Source organism: Salminus brasiliensis, chromosome 14, assembly GCF_030463535.1.
Source record: "Salminus brasiliensis chromosome 14, fSalBra1.hap2, whole genome shotgun sequence".
In the NCBI taxonomy this organism is placed as follows: domain Eukaryota; kingdom Metazoa; phylum Chordata; class Actinopteri; order Characiformes; family Bryconidae; genus Salminus; species Salminus brasiliensis.
The window spans coordinates 745,313-762,169 of NC_132891.1; the positions used below are offsets into that span (position 1 = coordinate 745,313).

At 46.4% G+C, this 16,857-nt stretch overlaps 1 protein-coding gene across 1 annotated transcript in view; it reads right to left on the bottom strand.

Moving 5' to 3' along the window:
• Nucleotides 1-16,390, bottom strand: part of lgr6 (leucine-rich repeat containing G protein-coupled receptor 6) — a 63,600-nt gene extending 47,210 nt beyond the window's left edge. Inside the window, exon 1 of the mRNA XM_072696569.1 lies at nucleotides 16,043-16,390. Coding sequence (XP_072552670.1) covers nucleotides 16,043-16,212 — 170 coding nt within the window. The 5' untranslated portion in view covers nucleotides 16,213-16,390. The remainder of the gene's footprint in view (nucleotides 1-16,042) is intronic.
• Nucleotides 16,391-16,857: the final 467 nt, after the last annotated feature.

The following is a 16,857-nucleotide window of genomic DNA, read 5'->3' on the forward strand; positions in this document are numbered from 1 at the left end:
TTTCTTCTGAAATCAAAAGGGATTAAAAGAGTGTCTCCTACTTTTGTTGGAGTAACTGTCTCTACTGTCAGAGACAGTAGCAGAAGACTTGGATGGAGCTCCTCCACCACCATCATTCCAGAGAACAGTTCTTCCACTGCTCCACAGCTTCTCAATGCTGGGGGGCTTTATACCCCTTTAGCCCACGCCTGGCATTCTATTCTATTATCGTGCGTTCATTAGATGGCTGTCCACAAATATTTGGACATATATATGGCAATGTTTTTACATCAATAAATGTAATGTTTCAGATGTATGTTTTTCTAAACATGATATGGTGGAAAACTGCGATCAGGAGCGATACTCGGTTCTGCACTGCAGAACTTGAAAGTGCTCACGGTCACGGTTCCAGCCCGTTCCACAGCTGCGGTCTCGGTCTGTCTCTCTTCTCCAGGACGGACGTCTAGGCTGCTTTTATTCCTTTGACAACAACAGGAAGTTTTGCAGTGTCTGAGTTCATCACAGCCTTTGTCTGCTCTCCCACCCTTCTGGAAGCTATTGTTGGTGTAGATGAATACTGCTCTGGGCCATGCACCTTTAAAGGTGGGGCAGGTGAAACTTCGTTCTCTGCCAGCTTCCGTCTGCAGGCAGAGCAGCCGTGTGGAGTGGCCTATAGAGAGGGAAGACCGGGAGAGCTGAGGGCACATTCTGTGTGGTCATTTCCTGAATTATACAGAATTATGAGGGAATATTTGATGGATGGCATTAGGAGAAAATGATAATTTACGCTAATGGTTTTTGTATGTTCTCTGACGTCGATCAGTTGCCATTTATAGCAGGAGAACCAAAAAAGGAGCCAAACCCAGTTCCGCTGCACATGGAAATCATTTCTGATTACTGTAATTACTGAAGCCCAAACACACATCGGGAGTCTCTTCCAATACAAAATATTATTTGAGAAGCCGTCGACAAACTTGACAATCTACAACCTCCTAAAGTTCTGAGCCAACAGAACAGAACGGTTAATGCAGAGAGGATGTGTGGGTGGTCAGCACCGATGAGAACCAGGGCTTAAGATTATCTAATAGCAGTGATGACCCAGAGGAAGTGCCAATCTGTGAGGGTCCTCTAAGTGAAAAGGTGTTTCTCTGGCGGTTCCTCTGCTGGGTTGGTCTGAGGCTCTACAGGAGCATAGCTGAATTCTTACAACTTAAAGGAGATGTTCTCAAGATGTTCTCAAGATGGCTTTTCTGGTACCAATGTAAGAGAACACACTGACTACAATGGCACTGGTATTCTACATTGGAGAAAGTACTGATGTTCTAAGCTAGAGAAAGCATTGTTACTTTGGTACTGCTCGTTCAGTCTCTCGTCACTTCAAGACGTCACTTTGACTACAGCAGCTGTCTTCTGGCCGGTCACCCTTTACACACCATGCAGTGACACGGGTCATCTTCAACGTTCCTAACTTCAGCCATGTTCAGCTCCTCCTCGTCTGCTGCGTTCTCTCTTCACTGACTTTCTGTAGCTGCTGCCCAGGTCATAGATTCAGACTCTGTTCTACAAAGCCAAGACTGGACCAGCCAGCTCCTCCGTACTTGATGGCAAAAGCCGATCTGCACCAAGAGCCCTTCCAGCTTCAAGTACGGCTCGGCTCGACCCACCATCCTTTAAGATCCATGGAAGACGAGCGTCCAGACTTTTTACTGTCCTGCACCGAAGTGGAGGAACGAACTTCCCCTGGGTGTCCAAACAGCAGAGTCCAACACTCGCTGTCCTCAAACCCAGACTGAAGACCCTCCTCTACTGAGAGTACTCAGGCGAAGAGAAGAGTATTATGGTCTGCATATTGACTTGTGTTTAGTAGAGTCTAAGATTAGGGGAGCTTTAAATTTTAGTCTATTTAAACTAGCTGAGGTTCTTCTTCAGTAAACAGTGAAGCTCTTCTGTAAGTCGAGAATTCATTTGTTCCTCTGGTACTGATGTAAGTTAGAGAACACACTGACGTTCTAAGTTGGAGAACATTGCCTAACCCAGGCTAGATGTAGAGCTGATGAAGTGACTATAAGACGATGTTGGATGAGAAGTAAAATTGCAGCTGCAAGATGAAATCGGGTTCAGGTAGAGCTGTAATGGGTTCTTATGGTTCTTTGTATTCTTATTCCTCAGTCTACTGGCTCACAAGTAATTACAGGCATCCATCTTTCATTCAGCACTGATCCCTACCAACACCATGCTGGCCAGCAGCCAGCCTCTCTCAGCCCCACCCAGCTCACACTACACACACTGCAGGTGAACGCAGGAGTCCAACTGAGGTTAGCATTTTCTCTCCTGGTTTCCCAGTTTCCCAGACAGGGAATTAAGCCTAGTCCCAGACTAAACAGCTGGCTGACTGGAGATCCTCCACAGAAATGAAAATATCCTTCAGGACTAGGCTTAATGCCCAATTTCCACCTCATCACACACTCTCCTGAGACTCTGCAGAGGTGTTCAGTAATCTTTAACAGACTTGCTTATGTTGTTTCTGACGCTGTAGGACTCGCTGTTATCTAGAACATGGTCTGAAGTACAGCGGCAGATCTAAAAACAGGAGCTGCCTGTAGTCCCTTTCATACGGACAAAGTGTTTGAAGCCTCGGTGCACAATTAAAGAAGCAAACTTCAAACACTGAACATGTCTCGGCTGATCGTCTGCATTCGGGTTGGGGGGTGGTGGGGAGGCGAAGGAGGGGGGCACTGGGTAAATCAGATGCTATTACTTTAAGTCACAGAATACAAATAACTATTTATTGAGTCACACTGCCTCCACTTAGCATGACTCAACATCTCCAGTTGGAAAAATCAGGGACTGAGAGAGTTTGAGCGAGGGAGAGTCAGAGAGAGAGAAAGACAGTCAGAGCGAATGACGGAGCAGTCTGGAGCCAGTGTGTTGATTCTGTGGTTAATAGTGTCCATCCTGCCGGTCAGCCTCTGCGTCTGCCTCTCCCGGCCTGCCTGAGTCTGAACAGCCGTGTTTACACCCACCCCGACCCGGTCAGTCCTGATAGCTATCACTCCACTGACACAGAGGTAAAAGCTACACCACGTTGTACAGAACCCCTAAAACTGTGAGGATCTGTGAGGGTCCACACTTTAGTTGCTCTCAGGCAGAAGCATCTAAAGTAGCCTAAAGTAGCCCGTCCACCAGTAACACCAGTCTCACTGGTTCTGAAATCTCCTGGAGTGTTGAGTTCTCCTACAGAACCACAGCGGGACAGAAAAGAAGAAGAATGACAGTAGTAGGATAATTTTGTGACGTACAGTACAGTAGAATAGTGTAGAGTACAGTAGAATACAGTACAGTAGAATAGTGTAGAGTACAGTACAATAAGGTACACTAGAATAGTGTAGAGTACAGTACAGTAGAATAGTGTAGAGTACAGTGCAGTAGTGTAAAGTACAGTACAGTAGAATAGTGTAGAGTACAGTACAGTAGAATATTGTAGAGTACAGTACAAAGAAGTACACTAGAATAGTGTAGAGTACAGTACAGTAGAGTACAGTAAAATAATGTAGAGTACAGTACAATAGTGTATAGTACAGGACAGTAGAATAGTGTACAGTAGAGTACAATAGTGTAGAGTACAGTAGAATAGTGTAGAGTACAGTAGAGTACAGTACAATAGTGTAGAGTACAGTACAGTAGAATAGTGTAGAGTACAGTACAGTAGAGTACAGTACAATAGTGTAGAGTACAGTACAGTAGAATAGTGTAGAGTACAGTAGAGTACAGTAGAATAGTGTAGAGTAGTGTAGAGTACAGTACAGTAGAATAGTGTAGAGTACAGTAGAGTACAATAGTGTAGAGTACAGTAGAATAGTGTAGAGTACAGTAGAGTACAGTAGAATAGTGTAGAGTACAGTACAGTAGAATAGTGTAGAGTACAGTGCAGTAGTGTAAAGTACAGTACAGTAGAATAGTGTAGAGTACAGTACAGTAGAATATTGTAGAGTACAGCACAAAGAAGTACACTAGAATAGTGTAGAGTACAGTACAGTACAGTAGAGTACAGTAAAATAATGTAGAGTACAGTACAATAGTGTATAGTACAGGACAGTAGAATAGTGTACAGTACAGTAGAGTACAATAGTGTAGAGTACAGTAGAATAGTGTAGAGTACAGTAGAGTACAGTACAATAGTGTAGAGTACAGTACAGTAGAATAGTGTAGAGTACAGTACAGTAGAGTACAGTACAGTACAGTAAAGTACAGTACAATAGAATAGTGTAGAGTAGTGTAGAGTACAGTACAGTAGAGTACAGTAAAGTGAGGGAGAATAATCCAGACACAGATGGAGTCGAGTTGAGGCCCCAGAGAGAAGCTGCAGCTACTTGTGGTCTCCCATGTTGGTTGGAGGTATGTGGGTGGTCCACACACACTAGCGCGCACACAAACACACACACATTCACCGACACACAGACACACACTCTTAATTGGCTTGTCGCGGTTTCCTCTGCAGGCCAGACTGGTTAGCCATCCCCGCTACACTCCTCGATTAACCACAGAGAGGGAGGGAGAAAGAGAGAGCGCGGGAGAGAGACACTAACCCCCAAATCCTTTCAGTTGAATGGACAGATTTATCACCCATACTTTCACCCAGCAGTACTCTCACCCAGCAGTACTCTCACCCAGCAGTACTGTCACCCAGCAGTACTGTCACCCACCCAGCAGTACTGTCACCCACCCAGCAGTACTCTCACCCAGCAGTACTGTCACCCAGCAGTACTCTCACCCAGCAGTACTGTCACCCAGCAGTACTGTCACCCACCCAGCAGTACTGTCACCCAGCAGTACTCTCACCCAGCAGTACTGTCACCCAGCAGTACTGTCACCCACCCAGCAGTACTCTCACCCAGCAGTACTCTCACACAGCAGTACTCTCACCCAGCAGTACTCTCACCCAGCAGTACTGTCACCCAGCAGTACTGTCACCCAACAGTACTGTCACCCCGCAGTACTGTCACCCACCCAGCAGTACTCTTACCCAGCAGTACTCTCACCCAGCAGTACTGTCACACAGCAGTACTCTCACCCAGCAATACTCTCACCCACACAGCAATACTCTCACCCACACAGCAGTACTCTCACCCAGCAGTATTCTCACCCACACAGCAGTACTCTCACCCACACAGCAATACTCTCACCCACACAGCAGTACTCTCACCCAGCAGTACTCTCACCCACACAGCAATACTCTCCCCCACACAGCAGTACTCTCACCCAGCAGTACTCTCACCCACACAGCAATACTCTCACCCAGCAGTACTCTCACCCACACAGCAATACTCTCCCCCACACAGCAGTACTCTCACCCAGCAGTACTCTCACCCACACAGCAATACTCTCACCCAGCAGTACTCTCACCCACACAGCAATACTCTCACCCACACAGCAGTACTCTCACCCAGCAGTACTCTCACCCACACAGCAGTACTCTCACCCACACAGCAATACTCTCACCCACACAGCAGTACTCTCACCCACACATCAGTACTCTCACCCACACAGCAGTACTCTCACCCACACATCAGTACTCTCACCCAGCAGTACTCTCACCCACACAGCAATACTCTCACCCACACAGCAGTACTCTCACACAGCAGTACTCTCACCCACACAGCAATACTCTCACCCACACAGCAGTACTCTCACACAGCAGTACTCTCACCCACACAGCAATACTCTCACCCACACAGCAGTACTCTCACACAGCAGTACTCTCACCCACACATCAGTACTCTCACCCACACAGCAGTACTCTCACCCACACATCAGTACTCTCACCCAGCAGTACTCTCACCCAGCAGTACTCTCACCCACACAGCAGTACTCTCACCCACACAGTAGTACTCTCACACAGCCAAAAGACAAAACAATCAACAACATAAGAAGACATGAAAAAACCCTCAGAGCTGGAGGAAGAAACCTTGGGAGGAACCAGGACTCACAGGGGGCCTGACCCGTCCTCCTCTGATCAGAACTATTTATAAGTTATTGATAAAAGTTACCAACTCATCTAAACTGCTGAACTGCTTGTTTATTATTCTTTTCCTGAATCTCTGATTATGGGGATGATGGCTGTAGTACCAAGGTCGTGGAGCGTCTCTTCCTTTTATGCGCACACACACACACACACACACACACACACACACACACACACACACACACACACACACAGCTGGCCTCTTTTTCAAGCGCAGTGCTGACACCTGTCCCCTGTTTTTAATGAATGGTCCCTCAGTTTGCGTTTCCTGGTCTGGCGCTGACAGTGATGAATGTCAGGCTGTGTAAACGCTGTGCGGTTGTGAGTTATGTGGCAGATACACTCCAGAACCTTCCTTTCGAGGAACAATTTGTGCTCCCTGTGAGATTTAAGTAAAGCTACATGTGTTTTCATTTTCACTGTCTTCTATAAGCTTCTGCAACTTTGCTTCTGGAGCTCCTGATCAATCACTGCAGATCTTCTACTTGACATGACCCTGAATATAGACAACCTCTGACAGAACGGAGCTGCTGGTTTATGTTTGCAGTAAAAATCATCTTCTGTTACATAATAATCAAATACTGAGCAGATAAAACCCACAGAGTCAGAGTCCACTGCCTAAAGCACTCTTCACACCTGCATCCTGCTTTACACCCCAGTGTCCCGCATTACACCCCTGCATCCTTAATTTATGCCCCTGAGTCCTGCATTACGCCCCAGTGTCCTGCATTACACCCCAGTGTCCTGGATTATGCCCTTCATCCTGCATTACACCCCTGCGTCCTTAATTTATGCCCCTGTGTCCTGCATTATGCATCAGTGTCCTGCATTACACCCCTGTGCCCTTTATTTATGCCCCTGTGTTCTGCATTACGCCCCAGTGTCCTGCATTACACCCCAGTGCCCTTTATTTATGCCCCTGTGTTCTGCATTACGCCCCAGTGTCCTGCATTATGCCCCTGCATCCTGCATTACACCCCTGCATCCTTAATTTATGACCCTGAATCCTGCATTATGCCCCAGTGTCCTGCATTACACCCCAGTGCCCTTTATTTATGCCCCTGTGTTCTGCAATACGCCCCAGTGTCCTGCATTATGCCCCTGCATCCTGCATTACACCCCTGCATCCTTAATTTATGCCCCTGAGTCCTGCATTACGCCCCAGTGTCCTGCATTACACCCCTGCATCCTTAATTTATGCCCTAGTGTCCTGCATTACGCCCCAGTGTCCTGCATTACACCCCTGCATCCTTAATGTATGCCCCAGTGTCCTGCATTACACCCCAGTGTCCTGCATTACGCTCCAGTGTCCTTCATTACCTTTGTGTGTCCTGCATTACATCCCTGTGCCCTTAATTATGCCCCAGTGTCCTGCATTACGCCCCAGTGTCCTGCATTACGCCCCTGTGTCCTGCATTACACCCCAGTGTCCTGCATTATGCTCCAGTGTCCTGCATTACCTTTGTGTGTCCTGCATTACATCCCTGTGCCCTTAATTTATGCCCCTGTGCCCTGCATTATGACCCTCTGTCCTGGATTACGCCCCTTTGTCCTTAATTACACCCTTGTGTCCTTAATTACACCCCTGTGTCCTGCCTTACCTATGTGTGTCCTGCATTATGACCCTGTGTTCTTCATTACACCCCGTGTTCTGTGTTAAGTTCATGTCCTGTATTACTTTTCTGTCCTGTATTATCCCTCTTTGTGCTGTATTAAGCCCCTGTGTCTTGCATTACGTTCCTATATCCTTCATTACGCCCCTGTGTCCCGCTTGACAGATTTATTCATAACTTGGCAATTTTTTTTCATTCGTCTCTCTCTGCGACTCCCGTCCCCGAAATCAGATGCAAAACTTGTAAAAATGTTAAAATTGAACATCTTTACACTCGTTCCCGTCAGCCCCTCCCTGACCTGCTCTCTCTAATCAACTATCAAAGCAAATATTTCTCCGAGCTCTTTCAAAGCAGCAGAGCGGTTTAATGTGTTGCCTAGAGAGACGATTATTGTAATAAATTTCTGCGTGTCCCCAGTGGCGGCATTTGCAGCTGCAGGTTGGTTTGGGAAACGCCCTCGCCGAGCTTTTCTCCTTCACTGGCTGTCTGCAGCACCTCTGGACGAGCACCTCTGGAGACGCTCTGGCGAACTCTGAGAGACTTGAGTCCAGAGAACCGCTGTTTAAAGCTGACGGTTGAGCAATCGAGAAATTATAGAGAGATTTCTGTCGGAATATTTGCTTTCATTTCCCAACTGCGAGGCTGAGTAACCTAATCTGCATGTCAGAGCCAGGATGGAGACGCAGTAAAACTGCGCTCGGTTCTTCAGAGGCTCAGGATGATATCTTTAACGGCTCTGTAGTTTTTTTTGGTCCTACATAAAGTGTGTTTAGTGATCTGTTCTCAAAGGCACTGTAAACTGTCCATATTCCAACCTTCAGATCATCTGCAGGGCTTTTTTTCACAGAAGACTTTGATGTTCACTAAAGGTTTAGCGAGTAAGAACATGCAGGAGTTTTCCTCATTAAGGCCTGTTCCTCCAGAGGCCTAAAGGATCCGCCTGGAGCGGAGGAAAGCAGTCTCTTCATGCCGTCACTGGAATGTGATCAAGGGAGACTTCCTCCGCTCTGCTCACCTTTCACATTCTGTTATCAGCATTACTCACTCCGAGATCACTCTGTCGGACAGGAGAGGACCACAACACGAACTTCATGTAACCTCACGTGTCGTGACCAAGAGGACGCTCCTCACTGTTCTGCAAAAGAACCTTTCAGCCACAAATTTCCATTAAACCTCTGATTTCAGTCAGACTAGCCAGGCGCTCTCCAGCTCCAGCGCTGTTTTCTTTGGACGTTTCCGAAGCCGAGTCTCTTCCTCCCTCACGATCTTCATTTACACGGTATTATAATAAATGAAGGATTTGATTCGTTACAACAGAAACGTGCAGTTGTTTGGAGATGACGGCTGAAGTTATGGGTTTATGATGGAGTGCAATTTGAGCGTTAAATGGGTTTGTTTGGACGGAACTCTCGAGCAGATGGGATGTGTTGTGAGCCGAGTTGTGAATACCTCACCACTCACTTGTTAAACAACCGGCCTCTGATCTCTTCCCTCAGACCCAGAGGCCACTGTGGCCTGGAGCCATCCCCAGAAAAGCCTGAACCTGGGTGGTTCAGAGATGAACAAGCGAGAGAAACGGCTCACTGTGTGGAAGTCAAACACAGATGAAAAACATCACTGAATTCGCTCACCAGGAATCCAGCCGTTTATCACACTGAGAGATGTTTGTGCTTCCAGTCGCTCCACTGAGACTGAGACTCTGACTGAGACTGACTAAGACTGGGGCTCTGATTGAGACTGAGACTATGACTAAGACTGGGACATTGACTGAGACCCTGACTGAGACCCTGACTGGGACCCAGACTGAGACCCCGACTGGGACCCCGACTGGGACCCTGACTGAGACTGGGACATTGAATGAGACCATGACTGAGACTGGGACATTATCTGAGACCCTGGCTGAGACCCTGATTGGGACCCTGACTGAGGCTAGGACATTGACTGAGAACCTGACTGAGACTGGGACATTGACTGAGACCCTGACTGATGCTGGGACATTGTCTGAGATTCTGACTGAGACTGGGACATTATCTGAGACCCTGACTGAGACCCTGATTGGGACACTGACTGAGACTGGGACATTTACTGAGACCCTAACTGAGACTGGGACATTGTTTGAGACTGACTGAGACTGGGACATTGACTGAGACCCTGACTGAGACCATGACTGAGACCCCGACTGGGACCCTGACTGAGACTGGGACATTGACTGAGACCCTGACTAAGACTGGGACATTGACTGAGACCCTGACTGGGACCTAGACTGAGACCCCGACTGGGACCCTGACTTAGACTGGGACATTGACTGAGACCATGACTGAGACTGGGACATTATCTGAGACCCTGGCTGAGACCCTGATTGGGACCCTGACTGAGGCTAGGACATTGACTGAGAACCTGACTGAGACTGGGACATTGACTGAGACCCTGACTGATGCTGGGACATTGTCTGAGACTCTGACTGAGACTGGGACATTGACTGAGACCATGACTGAGACCATGACTGAGACCCCGACTGGGACCCTGACTGAGACTGGGACATTGACTGAGACCCTGACTAAGACTGGGACATTGACTGAGACCCTGACTGGGACCCAGACTGAGACCCTGACTAGGACCCTGACTGGGACCCTGACTGAGACTGGGACATTAACTGAGACCATGACTGAGACTGGGACATCATCTGAGACCCTGACTGAGACCCTGATTGGGACCCTGACTGAGGCTAGGACATTGACTGAGAACCTGACTGAGACTGGGACATTGACTGAGACCCTGACTGAGACTGGGACATTGTCTGAGACTCTGACTGAGACTGGGACATTATCTGAGACCCTGACTGAGACTGGGACATTGACTGAGACCCTGACTGAGACTGGGACATTGTCTGAGACTCTGACTGAGACTGGGACATTGACATTACAGCAGTATAGCTAACTGGTATCAGAGTTTCTACACCTGATATTCTATACTATTAGAAGGGTATTAAAACAATTGATCCTGCTTTGATTCTTAGAGGAGCATTGCTGTGAGGATTTGATTGCATTCAGTGACAAAAGCACCATCATTCCAGAAAACACAGCTCTTCCACAGCTCCTCAATGCTGAAGGGCTTTATACCCCTCTAGCCCACACCTGGCATTATTAGACAGCATGGAGCCAATAGGGTCATGATGTTGATCTACTCCAGAGAGTCCTATTCTATTGGCAGTACTTCTTCTCTACAGGGACTAGACAAGCTGTGTGTGCATTTGCACATCTGTGTCAGCAATGGGTGCAGCTTAAAGTAGCTGAATGCATCATTAGAAGGGGTGTCCACAAACATTTGGACATATATGGTCACAGACCCACAAAAACCCTGTATCTCCATTCCTGCTGGTTTTCTCTTTTCTCCATGATGTGAATCTGGCAGTTGTTCTTTATACATTTTTGAATGGGCCAATAGAAATGCCCCACAATGAGAATGAGTAAATTAACCCCTGAATGTCCAGAGCAGTGTCCAGCTCCTCTGACATGCCTGTCTTCCAACTAGGGGTCGAGTCGGGAATCCTCAGGCTGCAGATTGTGTGATTAGAGCCGAGTGCTGCTGCAGCTCTGGATCTGTTTAAGGATGGCCTAGAGACGCGTCAGTCTGCGGTAGGTCTCCCGTTTATTTATCCTGCACGGACCCGGACTATTTTTGGGCCGACTTCACAGGACACTAATTGCTCTCATTTCACTGTTAGGTAACGGGAACAAGAGGAAATGAACAATTACTCCCATGTTTGTTTGAGGGTGAGGTTGAGTCTGCATCTGTGTGTGTCTGTGTGTGTCTGCTCATATATACATGCAGTGTGTTGTTAATAAAGTGTTCGGAGGTTAGGAATGCGGTGTGTGTGTGTGTGATTCATTCAGCAGTGTTTTCCAGAATGAAGGATCGACATTTGCCCTTTAAAACACATTAGTTTGAGATGTTGAGGATTTTTTTCTTCTTCAGCAAAAGTTCTGAACTTTCCACCATCAAACCTCTTAAATCAGTGTGTGTTTCATTTCAGCTCTCGCTGTTTTTAAGAGTTATTAATTACACAATTAATGCTGTCTGTGACTAGAAGTGCTAAATAATAATAATGACTATATATTGTATAATTACATACAATATGAGGCTCATATATATATATATATATATATATATATATATATATATATATATATATATAATTATTATTATTATTATTTAAATACATTTATTCATTTATTTATTTATAATTTTGTTGTTATTGTAGTTGTCTCAGGGCTCCCTGTTGCTGTACAGGACAGGTCTGTGTGTCAGCAGACAGACTCAGTGACGGTCAGTGGCTCGGCTTCCCGGCGCTGTTTGTCATAGTCCCTCCCCAAACTCCCACACTCACTAATAACCTCGTTATCACCCTGGTTTCACAGCTGAGCTGCTGTGGTTGTGGAGAGAACAGCAGAGCTCTGAGGGCTTTACTCAGAACACTTAAGACCCAAACCCGGCAGATCTGAGCTTCATCTGAGGAACGGGTTCTCCTGGACCCAGAACAGTCTGGAAGCATAGACTGAACGGCCAATCAGAGACTCTCTTAGTACCGAGATGATACAACACTCAATCAGTTAAAAAAACGCCAACAGAAACCAATTAGAACCCACAGTACTATAGCAGAGTTATAGCAGTATCATAGCACAGTTATAGCAGTATCATAGCACAGTTAAAGCAGGGTTATAGAACAGTTATAGTAGGATAATAGCACAGTTAAAGCAGGATTATAGAACAGTTATAGTAGGATAATAGCACAGTTAAAGCAGGATTATAGAACAGTTATACCAGGATAATAGCACAGTTATAACAGGATTATAGCACAGTTATACCAGGATAATAGCACAGTTATACCAGGATTATAGCACAGTTATACCAGGATAATAGCACAGTTATAGCAGGATTATAGCACAGTTATACCAGGATTATAGCACAGTTATAGGAGGATAATAGCACAGTTATAGCAGGATTATAGCACAGTTATACCAGGATTATAGCACAGTTATACCAGGATTATAGCACAGTTATAGGAGGATTATAGCAGTTATAACGGTTGTAACACAGCTATGTGACTGTTATAACGGTTGTAACACAGCTATGTGACTATTATAATAGTTGTAGCACAGCTATGTGACTGTTATAACAGTTGTAACACAGCTATGTGACTGTTATAACGGTTGTAACGCAGCTATAGCAGTGTTACAGATAATAAATCTCATAAATCTGTGTAATCATGTTTTGATATGGAAAAGGTCTCTCAACACATTTCTCTAGAATTTTCCAAAACCTGCAGTTCTGTCATTGATCCGGGAGCTCTTTAGATTATGCTACACAGCATCACTCCCACCCAGTTTAAGCAGCAGAGATCACTGCACTGAAGCAGAACTGGAATCCTGAGCTACTTATCTGACATAATCAATATCATAATTAATATGCAGAATAATGGTTAAGCAGTGTTTTAATCCAGGCTGCCAATCAGAACAGAGCTCATTTACATATATCAGTGTTAAAGCTACAGTGTGTTTAACAGCGTGGGATGAGGAGAGGCTGGTGTAGAGATGAATGAGGACTGTTGATGGTTGAGAAACTCACTCAGACGCTGTGGAAATAAAAGGTTTGATCTCTTTAAGGCCGATAATGAGGGTCTTGTCAAATGAACGGTTTAAATCTGAGAGAAAAATACGACACACAAAGCACTCTACATTTCTTCTGTACACCTGTGTGTGTGTGTGTCTCTTTGAAGAATGTTGTCGGAGCCTCGGGGCACCTGTTCATGCCCAGTTGGTCCAGAAACATCCAGATATTTCCAGATATTTCCTTCATGCTCAAAACCTCAGTCATTCACATCCATTCATTCACGTTCATAAACATTCACAAAGCTTCACTGATTGTATACTACTGTTGGCTGAATGGGTGACGCTAAACTGAGCAGGGCTAGATGGAGTTGAATGGTGTTGGCTGAACGGATGGTTTTGGCTGTATGGATTGTGTTGACGGTATGCATGGTGTTGGCTGTGTGGATGGTGTTGGCTGTATGGATGGTTTTGTCAGTGTGGATGGTGTATGGATGGTGTCGGCAGTATGGATGGTGTTGGCAGTGTGGATGGTGTTGGCTGTATGGATGGTGTTGGCAGTATGGATGGTGTCGGTTGTATGGATGGTGTTAGATGGTGTCGTCTGTATGGATGGTGTATGGATGGTGTCGGCAGTATGGATGGTGTTGGCAGTATGGATGGTGTATGGATGGTGTTGGCTGTATGGATGGTGTATGGATGGTGTTGGCTGTATGGATGGTGTTGGCTGTATGGATGGTGTATGGATGGTGTTGGCTGTATGGATGGTGTATGGATGGTGTTGGCTGTATGGATGGTGTTGGCTGTATGGATGGTGTATGGATGGTGTTGGCTGTATGGATGGTGTTGGCTGTATGGATGGTGTTGGCAGTATGGATGGTGTATGGATGGTGTTGGCAGTTTGAATGGTGTATGGATGGTGTTGGCAGTATGGATGGTGTATGGATGGTGTTGGCTGTATGGATGGTGTTGGCTGTATGGATGGTGTTGGCAGTATGGATGGTGTATGGATGGTGTTGGCAGTATGGATGGTGTATGGATGGTGTTGGCTGTATGGATGGTGTTGGCAGTATGGATGGTGTATGGATGGTGTTGGCAGTATGGATGGTGTATGGATGGTGTTGGCTGTATGGATGGTGTATGGATGGTGTATGGATGGTGTTGGCAGTTTGAATGGTGTATGGATGGTGTTGGCTGTATGGATGGTGTTGGCAGTATGGATGGTTTATGGATGGTTAATGGATGGTGTATGGATGGTGTTGGCTGTATGGATGGTGTATGGATGGTGTATGGATGGTGTTGGCAGTTTGAATGGTGTATGGATGGTGTTGGCTGTATGGATGGTGTTGGCAGTATGGATGGTTTATGGATGGTTAATGGATGGTGTATGAATGGTGTATGGATGGTGTATGGATGGTGTTGGCAGTTTGGATGGTGTATGGATGGTGTTGGCTGTATGGATGGTTAATGGATGGTGTATGGATGGTGTATGGATGGGTGTGTAGGCTGAAAGTGGATAGTGTTCTTCAGGCTTTAGGACGCAGAGTTTCAGCAAAGCAGAGTGTTTCTGACGCCTCCATACTAACACACACACACACACACACACACACACACACACACACACACACACACGTCCAAGCTGAATCAATATTTACACACATTCTCTCTGAAGAAGCGAACAGCTAGTGCTGAACATTCCCATTTCAGACACACAGTCCTGATGGAGAGTTCCGGATGTGTCTGTAATGAAGAGCAGCAGCAAACCTCCTCAGATTCTCACACCCAGCATCCGAATCAGCAGAACAGAGAGTTCTGTGTCTCGACTCACTTCAGTGACTGAGTGCTTTCTCACTCTCACTCTCACTCTCACGCTCACTCTCATGCTCACTCTCACGTTCACTCTCACATTCACTCTCACTCTCATGTTCACTCTCACGCTCACTCTCACACTCACGTTCACTCTCACGCTCACTCTCACACTCACGTTCACTCACTCTCGTACACAAGGAATTCATGTGCAATTACTGTCAACATATGAATACATTAATAATTAATTACAGTTTAAATGATGTACAGTACAGGACGGTCACCCTGTTTACTGTCCAGCGCCCCCCCCCTCGCCTCCCCTCAGTTATCGCTTCACGTGCTGAATGATTTTTTTTGAGTTTTTTATGAGGAACACTTGAGTTCTTCTGCGTCAGCGTCCACAATCAGCGGCCATCTGGTGTGGCTTAGCGCTTCGCATGTCTCTGACCCCACATACGTCCAGCTGACACTGAGAAACTCAATACTGTACAGAGCGCCCCACTGCACCCCTCTACTGCCCCCCCACACCCACACAGAACGGCGACCGAACATGGTGGGACAGAGTGTGTTCTGGATTTGGGCTCAATAAGTTCTTACACGCATCAAATCTAATCTATAATCAATCAAGAAATAATAATCATTAATCCATCAATCAATCATTAATCATTAAGTCATCAATCAATAATCCATTGATCCATGTATTAAGAATGACAGTTCATGTCAGTCATATGTTAGTATGATGAGGAACAGGCTCACAGCAAACAGAAACCTACTGTCAGCAGTCATGTGACCCAAAGGCCGAGTTTAGTGGGTTAGACCCCTCTGTAGTTCTGACCGCAGGTCCGGGTCCAGCTCAGAGACCGGGTCCAACAGAAATGATCTTTAATGAGTTAAAATCTCAACCCAGTGTTTACCTGCAGCCATCAAGTTTCTACTCCTATTAACACCCTGCTAAACACCGGCACGTGCTCCACACACACACACACACACACACACAGAGGGAGGTGTGTACTTACAGGTATGAGGTGAAGGGGCTGATGTCGGTCGGTACGGCTGATAGTCCGAGTTCAGAGCAATCCACCATCATCAGCAGCCCGTCCTCCGCACACGAGCACACTGCCGGACACACTCCTCCAGACCGCACACTCCTCAGCACACACACCAGCAGCAGCAGCGCAGGCAACATGACCACTCACTGCCCAGAGCACGTGTGTGTGTGTGTGTGTGTATGACTGAGAGTGTTAATGTGTGTGTGTGTATGAGTGAGAGTGTTAATGTGTGTGTGTGTGTGTATGAGTGAGAGTGTGTGTGTGGGTAGAATGAGGGTCTCCTGTAAATCTCTCTTCAGTAATTCTGTCAAACTCTCAGGGGTGAGTGAGTCCCTCAGAGAGAAGCGCAGGTTACTCTCTCTCTCTCTCTCTCTCTCTCTCTCTCTCTCCCTCTCTTACTCCATCTCACTCAGAAGACATTCACCTATTGTAGTGGAAGTGTGCGCACTTTTGCTGATTGGCTGGAGCTCTGGTGGTGGGAGGGCCTAAAACACTCCCCCTGCCCTCTCTCTCCCTCTCTAACTACAGCAGGAGGGCTGAGCAAAGAAGAACACACACTAGTACTCATTAAGACACTCTGCTACACACACACAACTCACTACCACTTACTACTATACACTCACACACACAACTCACTACCACTCACTACTATACATTCCCACACACAACTCACTACCACTCACTACTATACACTCCCACACACAACTCACTACCACTAACTACTATACACTCCCACACACAACTCACTACCATTCACTACTATACACTCTAACACTCAACTC